The sequence below is a fragment of the Oncorhynchus clarkii genome, chromosome 3 (genome assembly GCF_045791955.1).
Source record: "Oncorhynchus clarkii lewisi isolate Uvic-CL-2024 chromosome 3, UVic_Ocla_1.0, whole genome shotgun sequence".
Classification (NCBI taxonomy): domain Eukaryota; kingdom Metazoa; phylum Chordata; class Actinopteri; order Salmoniformes; family Salmonidae; genus Oncorhynchus; species Oncorhynchus clarkii.
This window is the reverse complement of record NC_092149.1, coordinates 1088038-1098502: the sequence shown is the minus strand read 5'-3', so window position 1 is coordinate 1098502 and position 10465 is coordinate 1088038. Positions and strand designations below refer to the sequence as shown.

The window sequence follows — 10465 nt, the reverse complement described above, 5'->3', positions numbered from 1 at the left end:
GGTAGCTGGCAAGAAGCATTTCACTGCCCTGTTGAGAGGTAGCTGGCAAGAAGCATTTCACTGCCCTGTTGAGAGGTAGCTGGCAAGAAGCATTTCACTGCCCTGTTGAGAGGTAGCTGGCTAGAAGCATTTCACTGCCCTGTTGAGAGGTAGCTGGCTAGAAGCATTTCACTGCCCTGTTGAGAGGTAGCTGGCTAGAAGCATTTCACTGCCCTGTTGAGAGGTAGCTGGCAAGAAGCATTTCACTGCCCTGTTGAGAGGTAGCTGGCAAGAAGCATTTCACTGCCCTGTTGAGAGGTAGCTGGCAAGAAGCATTTCACTGCCCTGTTGAGAGGTAGCTGGCAAGAAGCATTTCACTGCCCTGTTGAGAGGTAGCTGGCAAGAAGCATTTCACTACCCTGTTGAGAGGTAGCTGGCAAGAAGCATTTCACTGCCCTGTTGAGAGGTAGCTGGTAAGAAGCATTTCACTGCACTGTTGAGAGGTAGCTGGCAAGAAGCATTTCACTGCCCTGTTGAGAGGTAGCTGGCAAGAAGTATTTCACTGCCCTGTTGAGAGGTAGCTGGCAAGAAGCATTTCTCTGCACTGTTGAGAGATAGCTGGCAAGAAGCATTTTACTGCACTGTTGAGAGGTAGCTGGCTAGAAGCATTTCACTGCCCTGTTGAGAGGTAGCTGGCAAGAAGCATTTCACTGCCCTGTTGAGAGGTAGCTGGCAAGAAGCATTTCACTGCCCTGTTGAGAGGTAGCTGGCTAGAAGCATTTCACTGCCCTGTTGAGAGGTAGCTGGCAAGAAGCATTTTACTGCACTGTTGAGAGGTAGCTGGCAAGAAGCATTTCACTGCCCTGTTGAGAGGTAGCTGGCAAGAAGCCTTTTACTGCCCTGTTGAGAGGTAGCTGGCAAGAAGCATTTCACTGCCCTGTTGAGAGGTAGCTGGCAAGAAGCATTTCACTGCCCTGTTGAGAGGTAGCTGGCAAGAAGCATTTCACTGCCCTGTTGAGAGGTAGCTGGCAAGAAGCATTTCACTGCCCTGTTGAGAGGTAGCTGGCTAGAAGCATTTCACTGCACTGTTGAGAGGTAGCTGGCTAGAAGCATTTCACTGCCCTGTTGAGAGGTAGCTGGCAAGAAGCATTTTACTGCACTGTTGAGAGGTAGCTGGCAAGAAGCATTTCACTGCACTGTTGAGAGGTAGTTGGCAAGAAGCCTTTTACTGCCCTGTTGAGAGGTAGCTGGCAAGAAGCATTTCACTGCACTGTTGAGAGGTAGCTGGCTAGAAGCATTTCACTGCACTGTTGAGAGGTAGCTGGCTAGAAGCATTTCACTGCACTGTTGAGAGGTAGCTGGCTAGAAGCATTTCACTGCACTGTTGAGAGGTAGCTGGCAAGAAGCATTTCACTGCCCTGTTGAGAGGTAGCTGGCAAGAAGCATTTCACTGCACTGTTGAGAGGTAGCTGGCAAGAAGCATTTCACTGCCCTGTTGAGAGGTAGCTGGCTAGAAGCATTTCACTGCCCTGTTGAGAGGTAGCTGGCAAGAAGCATTTCACTGCCCTGTTGAGAGGTAGCTGGCTAGAAGCATTTCACTGCCCTGTTGAGAGGTAGCTGGCAAGAAGCATTTCACTGCCCTGTTGAGAGGTAGCTGGCTAGAAGCATTTCACATTTTGCTCCCTGATGTATCTTGTGTATGACATAAAAACGTTGATTTCATGTACAAGATATATAAAATAGAAATATATATTTTAAGTGAACGATGATAATCAGTTTACACAGAATTATTGCATTTTATATTTCAAATGCTCGGGCCTCCTTACTGATTAGATTTTATATATCGAACACACACACACACACACACACACACACACACACACACACACACACACACACACACACACACACACACACACACACACACACACACACACACACACACACACACCTTCGACAGGCGTCACCCTCCGCAACGCAGAGGCAGGCACGCATTTCTATAGGGTGGTGTTGTTCCATCATGGGCACCGGGCGGCTCGTGATTGACCAGTTTCTCTCCGGTACTGTCAACCAGCAGCGCGCCGGCGCCTCCCCTTCCCATATAAGTGAACGGAATCTATTCATTCTTCACGCGGTGCTTGGTGAAGTAGAACCGACTGGTCCACGGGATGTTGACAGAATAAAATCTACTACTTTTGAAACATTTTTGTCGACCGTTTTCTTTTGGTAGTTTGGCTTTTACTTCGGTCATAGCCATCTTCATCGCCTACATATAATCTCCGGTATTTGGCACCAGTGATTGTTTTCTCTCAACCCCGCCGCACGGGTGCGTTATTACCGAAATGAAGGCTACTACTCCCGTCCGCTCCCAGAAGGATACCTCAAGCAGCAGCGGCAACGAGCTTTCTTTACACTACCTCTCGGATCACAGCCTGAACATCGCTCGGTCTAGGTTGCAGGAAGAAGAGCAGCTGTGTCTGCAGGACGATATGAACCAGTGTTACAGTCGCCTCAAGCGCCTCGTACCCACCATACCGCAGGATAAGAAAGTCAGCAAAGTGGAGATCCTTCAGCACGTCATAGATTACATCTTGGACCTGCAGCTCGCGCTGGAGACGCACCCTTCTCTCCTGAAACAACAGACGGGGACCATGACGGGGATGTGCCCGCCGTCCCCAGCCTCTAACCGGACACCACTAACGGTTCTCAACACAGACCACCAGGTAAGAAGCAATGGCACAAGACGTAAATTCAACGTCTCTTCCACGTTGGTTCAACAATGAAATGACGTGGAAACAACGTTGATTCAACCAGTGTGAGCCCAGTGGGATGGTCTAGAAGACTATATATAGAATGGGTGGTGTGTATCAGTGGCGTTGTCCTTTTCAAGTCAGGAGACTCCTGTATTGTAGAATAACAAATGGCCTTGTTTATGTTCTTGTGGAAAACATCGTATTGGCAGAGACACATGTTATTGAGACATCTATTGACAGAGACACATGTTATTGAGACATCGTATTGACAAGGCAGAGACACATGTTATTGAGACATCGTATTGACAAGGCAGAGACACATGTTATTGAAACATCGTATTGACAGAGACACATGTTATTGAGACATCGTATTGACAAGGCAGAGACACATGTTATTGAGACATCTATTGACAGAGACACATGTTATTGAAACATCTATTGACAGAGACACATGTTATTGAAACATCGTATTGACAGAGACACATGTTATTGAGACATCATATTGACAGAGACACATGTTATTGAGACATCGTATTGACAGAGACACATGTTATTGAAACATCTATTGACAGAGACACATGTTATTGAAACATCGTATTGACAGAGACACATGTTATTGAGACATCGTATTGACAAGGCAGAGACACATGTTATTGAGACATCTATTGACAGAGACACATGTTATTGAAACATCTATTGACAGAGACACATGTTATTGAAACATCGTATTGACAGAGACACATGTTATTGAGACATCATATTGACAGAGACACATGTTATTGAGACATCGTATTGACAGAGACACATGTTATTGAAACATCTATTGACAGAGACACATGTTATTGAAACATCGTATTGACAGAGACACATGTTATTGAGACATCGTATTGACAGAGACACATGTTATTGAGACATCGTATTGGCAGAGACACATGTTATTGAAACATCGTATTGACAGAGACACATGTTATTGAGACATCGTATTGACAGAGACACATGTTATTGAGACATCGTATTGACAGAGACACATGTTATTGAGACATCGTATTGACAGAGACACATGTTATTGAGACATCGTATTGACAGAGACACATGTTATTGAGACATCGTATTGGCAGAGACACATGTTATTGAAAGGCATAATACGTCATTTCTAGTGGCAGTGGTTGGTGCATGGAAAGACAGGACCCCTGTGCATGAGGTGAAGGAGTCTGTGGTCCTGCTGTGATGCTCTCAGATCAGATGATAAGTTGTGTTGTGGTCCTGCTGTGATGCTCTCAGATCAGATGATAAGTTGTGTTGTGGTCCTGCTGTGATGCTCTCAGATCAGATGATAAGTTGTGTTGTGGTCCTGCTGTGATGCTCTCAGATCAGATGATAAGTTGTGTTGTGGTCCTGCTGTGATGCTCTCAGATCAGATGATAAGTTGTGTTGTGGTCCTGCTGTGATGTCATGTAGTCAACACTGGTTCATTCTCTGTATAGCTCGTGGTTTGTGTCACCTTACCTGACTCATAAACTGTCAGGTAGTATTCATTCTCGTTTCCCTTATTTCAGAGGATGTCAACAGGCAAAAAGGACGACTCAGTTTTGTGTCGCTGAGAAATGGCCAATGGTGAGTAGGATCCTATTGTTCTGGTTTAAATCTGCTTCACAATCTGTGTTGTCTCTTCAATGAAATATACCTTGAATTCACCTGGATTAGTATTACTATGAGTAGTACTAGCAGTATTAGTATTATTATGAGTAGTATTAGCAGTATTATTATTATGAGTAGCACCAGCAGTATTATTATTATGAGTAGTATTAGCAATATTATTATTATGAGTAGTACTAGCAGTATTAGTATTATTATGAGTAGTATTAGCAGTATTATTATTATGAGTAGCACCAGCAGTATTATTATTATTATGGGTGGTACTAGTATTATTATTATTATTATTATGAGTAGTACTAGTAGTATTAGTGTTATTATGAGTAGTATTAGCAGTATTATTATTATGAGTAGCACCAGCAGTATTATTATTATGGGTGGTACCAGCAGTATTATTATTTTGAGTAGTACTAGTAGTATTAGTGTTATTATGAGTAGTATTAGCAGTATTATTATTATGAGTAGCACCAGCAGTATTATTATTATGGGTGGTACCAGCAGTATTATTATTATGAGTAGTACTAGTAGTATTAGTATGATTGAGAGTAGTACTAGCAGTATTAGTATTATTGTGAGTAGTACCAGTAGTATTATTATGAGTAGTACTAGCAGTAGTATTATTATGAGTAGTACTAGTAGTATTAGTATTATTATGAGTAGTACTAGCAGTATTATTATTATGCGTAGTACTAGTAGTATTATTATTAATGTGAGTAGTACTAGCAGTATTATTATTACGAGTAGTACTAGCAGTAGTATTATTATGAGTAGTACTACTAGTATTATTATTGTGAGTAGTACCAACAGTATTATTATTTTGAGTAGTATTCGCAGTATTATTATTATGGGTAGTACTCACAGTATTATTATTATGGGTAGTACTAGCAATATTATTATTATGGGTAGACTCGCAGTATTATTATTATGAGTAGTACTAGCAGTATTATTATGAGTAGTACTAGCAATATTATTATTATTGTGAGTAGTATTAGCAGTATTATTATTATGGGTAGTACTAGTATAATTATTATTATGGGTAGTAGTAGCAGTATTAGTATTATGGGTAGTGCTAGTAGTATTATTATTATGGGTAGTACTAATATTATTATTATGGGTAGTACTAGTATTATTATTATTATGGGTAGTACTAGTATTATTATTATTATGGGTAGTACTAGTAGTATTATTATTATGGGTAGTACTAATATTATTATTATGGGTAGTACTAGTAGTATTATTATTATGGGTAGTACTAGTAGTATTATTATTATGGGTAGTAGTAGTAGTATTATTATTATGGGTAGTAGTAGTAGTATTATTATTATGGGTAGTACTAATATTATTATTATGGGTAGTACTAGTAGTATTATTATGGGTAGTACTAGTAGTATTATTATTATTATGGGTAGTACTAGTAGTATTATTATTATGGGTAGTACTAGTAGTATTATTATTATGGGTAGTACTAGTATAATTATTATTATGGGTAGTACTAGTAGTATTGTTATTATGGGTAGTACTAGTAGTATTATTATTATGGGTAGTACTAGTAGTATTATTATTATGGGTAGTAGTAGTAGTATTATTATTATGGGTAGTAGTAGTAGTATTATTATTATGGGTAGTAGTAGTAGTATTATTATTATGGGTAGTACTAATATTATTATTATGGGTAGTACTAGTAGTATTATTATTATGGGTAGTACTAGTAGTATTATTATTATGGGTAGTACTAGTAGTATTATTATTATGGGTAGTAGTAGCAGATGTATTAGTAGTATTATTATTAAGTAGTACTATCAGTATTATTAGTATTATTGTTATTATGAGTAATAGTGGCAGTATTATAATTATTGTAATTATTATTATGAGTAATAGTAGCAGTATTATAATTATTGTAATTATTATGAGTAATAGTAGCAGTATTATAATTATTGTAATTATTATTATGAGTAATAGTAGCGGTATTATAATTATTGTAATTTTTATTATGAGTAATAGTAGCAGTATTATAATTATTGTAATTATTATTATGAGTAATAGTAGCAGTAGTATTATTCGTGTTATTATTATTATGATTAATAGTAGGAGTATTGTTGTTATTGAGTAGTACTAGTAATATTATTATTATTATTATTGTTATTATTATGAGTAGTAGCAGTATTATTATTATGAGTGGTAGTAGTGTTGCTGCTGTGGTTTCAGCTATTAAACTGTGACTTGCAGTAGCAGTAGACAGAGTGTCATTGAGTAACCTGATTATTGACAACACCCAGGAGCCAGCTGTGTGTTGCACAATAACTGTCCTCTTGTGTAGCAACGTTCCAAGCAGAGGGTTAAAGGTCATCTGCCTGTAAATGAGGAGCAGAGCCTGGTTAGGTTAGCTGGAAGGCTCTGAGACCCAGACAGGCCTGGTTAGGTTAGCTGGAAGGCTCTGAGACCCAGACAGGTTGACAGGCAGACAGACAAGCAGGCTGACAGGCAGGCAGGCAGACAGACAGACAGACAGACAGGCAGGGAGGTACGTAGGCAGACAGACAGACAGGCAGACAGACAGAGACAGGCAGGCAGGCAGGCTGACAGGCAGCTGTGTTTACGGTATACTGGAAGTCAGTTGTCTGAGCCGGTCCGTTTGTTTTGGCTTGTTGATGAAGCCCTGTGTTGTGTTGACGGCGCCAGTCAGTCTGGAGCAGACCGTTCACACACCCCATCTATTCATTCTGTCCACAGGTGTGCAGAGCAGAGCTGAGAGCAGAGCTGCTCCAGTCCACAGCCAGCACAGCCTCAGCCTCCAGCCAGGGAATCTCAGCCAGCCACACGAAGCTTTATCACACAGGGGGATCCCCCCCCCCCCCTCCCCCTGCTGGAGAACCTACGACTGCAAATAAAAACATATTTATAACACGTTTATTAGAAACAAACTAAAGCCTGCTACGTTCAACTGACCCATTACTTAACTGTATATGTCAAATACAATTACAACCTGAAAGGGTGAATGAAGAATCCCTTGTTGTTGTGAGGTCTTGCTAGAAACTAGAGCTTGTTGAACGACAAATCCCAGTTTATAAAATGTGACAAATACCGGTTTCTAAAATAAAAATAACTCAAGCTACAGTGTGGAACTTTACTAAACAGGAATATAACTGTACATGTTTTGCCATCTAATGTTTAAAATAGATGATTTGTGTGGAACAAGGTTTTTCCCTGAAATCAACATGTTTCATATTGTAAAGGGGAACAAATGGCTGGAGACGATTCAGATTGTCTCTGTAGAAACAGATGCTCTAGGTGGAAGAAAATATCTATTATCCTCAAAAAGACTATTGTAATTATAAGAGATTTTTATTAAAAACCTTTTGACATGTAAATAATGTGTTTTTGATTCAATATTAACACTTCAAGATGTTTTGTGAATAAACTCTCCACAGCAGTTCATTTTGCAGAGTTATATTTCAGCGTGTTGTTGTTATATTTCAGCGTATTGTTGTTATATTTCAGCGTATTGTTGTTATATTTCAGCGTATTGTTGTTATATTTCAGCGTATTGTTGTTATATTTCAGCGTATTGTTGTTATATTTCAGGGTATTGTTGTTATATTTCAGCGTATTGTTGTTATATTTCAGCGTATTGTTGTTATATTTCAGCGTATTGTTGTTATATTTCAGCGTATTGTTGTTATATTTCAGCGTATTGTTGTTATATTTCAGCGTATTGTTGTTATATTTCAGCGTATTGTTGTTATATTTCAGGGTATTGTTGTTATATTTCAGGGTATTGTTGTTATATTTCAGCGTATTGTTGTTATATTTCAGCGTATTGTTGTTATATTTCAGCGTATTGTTGTTATATTTCAGCGTATTGTTGTTATATTTCAGCGTATTGTTGTTATATTTCAGCGTATTGTTGTTATATTTCAGCGTATTGTTGTTATATTTCAGCGTATTGTTGTTATATTTCAGCGTATTGTTGTTATATTTCAGCGTATTGTTGTTATATTTCAGCGTATTGTTGTTATATTTCAGCGTATTGTTGTTATATTTCAGCGTATTGTTGTTATATTTCAGCGTGTTGTTGTTATATTTCAGCGTATTGTTGTTATATTTCAGCGTATTGTTGTTATATTTCAGGGTATTGTTGTTATATTTCAGCGTATTGTTGTTATATTTCAGCGTATTGTTGTTATATTTCAGCGTATTGTTGTTATATTTCAGCGTATTGTTGTTATATTTCAGCGTATTGTTGTTATATTTCAGGGTATTGTTGTTATATTTCAGCGTATTGTTGTTATATTTCAGCGTATTGTTGTTATATTTCAGCGTATTGTTGTTATATTTCAGCGTGTTGTTGTTATATTTCAGCGTATTGTTGTTATATTTCAGCGTATTGTTGTTATATTTCAGCGTATTGTTGTTATATTTCAGCGTATTGTTGTTATATTTCAGCGTATTGTTGTTATATTTCAGCGTATTGTTGTTATATTTCAGCGTATTGTTGTTATATTTCAGCGTATTGTTGTTATATTTCAGCGTATTGTTGTTATATTTCAGCGTATTGTTGTTATATTTCAGCGTATTGTTGTTATATTTCAGCGTATTGTTGTTATATTTCAGCGTGTTGTTGTTATATTTCAGCGTATTGTTGTTATATTTCAGCGTATTGTTGTTATATTTCAGCGTGTTGTTGTTATATTTCAGCGTATTGTTGTTATATTTCAGCGTATTGTTGTTATATTTCAGCGTATTGTTGTTATATTTCAGCGTGTTGTTGTTATATTTCAGCGTGTTGTTGTTATATTTCAGCGTATTGTTGTTATATTTCGTATTGTTGTTATATTTCAGCGTATTGTTGTTATATTTCAGCGTATTGTTGTTATATTTCAGCGTATTGTTGTTATATTTCAGCGTATTGTTGTTATATTTCAGCGTATTGTTGTTATATTTCAGCGTATTGTTGTTATATTTCAGCGTATTGTTGTTATATTTCAGCGTATTGTTGTTATATTTCAGCGTATTGTTGTTATATTTCAGCGTATTGTTGTTATATTTCAGGGTATTGTTGTTATATTTCAGCGTATTGTTGTTATATTTCAGCGTATTGTTGTTATATTTCAGCGTATTGTTGTTATATTTCAGCGTATTGTTGTTATATTTCAGCGTATTGTTGTTATATTTCAGCGTATTGTTGTTATATTTCAGCGTATTGTTGTTATATTTCAGCGTATTGTTGTTATATTTCAGCGTATTGTTGTTATATTTCAGCGTATTGTATTGTTGTTATATTTCAGCGTATTGTTGTTATATTTATATTTCAGCGTATTGTTGTTATATTTCAGGGTATTGTTGTTATATTTCAGCGTATTGTTGTTATATTTCAGCGTATTGTTGTTATATTTCAGCGTATTGTTGTTATATTTCAGCGTATTGTTGTTATATTTCAGCGTATTGTTGTTATATTTCAGGGTATTGTTGTTATATTTCAGCGTATTGTTGTTATATTTATATTTCAGCGTATTGTTGTTATATTTCAGGGTATTGTTGTTATATTTCAGCGTATTGTTGTTATATTTCAGCGTATTGTTGTTATATTTCAGGGTATTGTTGTTATATTTCAGGGTATTGTTGTTATATTTCAGCGTATTGTTGTTATATTTCAGCGTATTGTTGTTATATTTCAGCGTGTTGTTGTTATATTTCAGCGTATTGTTGTTATATTTCAGCGTATTGTTGTTATATTTCAGCGTATTGTTGTTATATTTCAGCGTATTGTTGTTATATTTCAGCGTATTGTTGTTATATTTCAGCGTATTGTTGTTATATTTCAGCGTATTGTTGTTATATTTCAGCGTATTGTTGTTATATTTCAGCGTATTGTTGTTATATTTCAGCGTATTGTTGTTATATTTCAGCGTATTGTTGTTATATTTCAGCGTATTGTTGTTCTATTTCCGCGTATTGTTGTTATATTTCAGCGTATTGTTGTTATATTTCAGCGTATTGTTGTTATATTTCAGCGTATTGTTGTTATATTTCAGCGTATTGTTGTTATATTTCAGCGTATTGTTGTTATATTTCAGCGTATT

General features: G+C 37.1%; 1 protein-coding gene across 1 annotated transcript; it reads left to right on the top strand.

Annotated features, from left to right (window-relative positions):
- Positions 1-2080: 2080 nt before the first annotated feature.
- On the top strand, positions 2081-7497 carry LOC139405610 (DNA-binding protein inhibitor ID-4-like). The gene is made up of 3 exons (XM_071148017.1): positions 2081-2702; positions 4289-4346; positions 7116-7497. The coding sequence occupies exons 1-2, from the start codon at positions 2322-2324 to the stop codon at positions 4331-4333; spliced, it is 426 nt and encodes a 141-aa protein (XP_071004118.1). The 5' UTR covers positions 2081-2321; the 3' UTR covers positions 4334-4346; positions 7116-7497.
- The last annotated feature ends 2968 nt before the right edge of the window (positions 7498-10465 follow it).

Bases quoted from the DNA above. Each gene is read 5' to 3' on its own strand.
- LOC139405610 (XM_071148017.1), top strand. From the start codon at position 2,322: ATGAAGGCTACTACTCCCGTCCGCTCCCAGAAGGATACCTCAAGCAGC. The intron at 2,703-4,288 runs GTAAGAAGCAAT...CCCTTATTTCAG, and splicing joins TTCTCAACACAGACCACCAG to AGGATGTCAACAGGCAAAAA.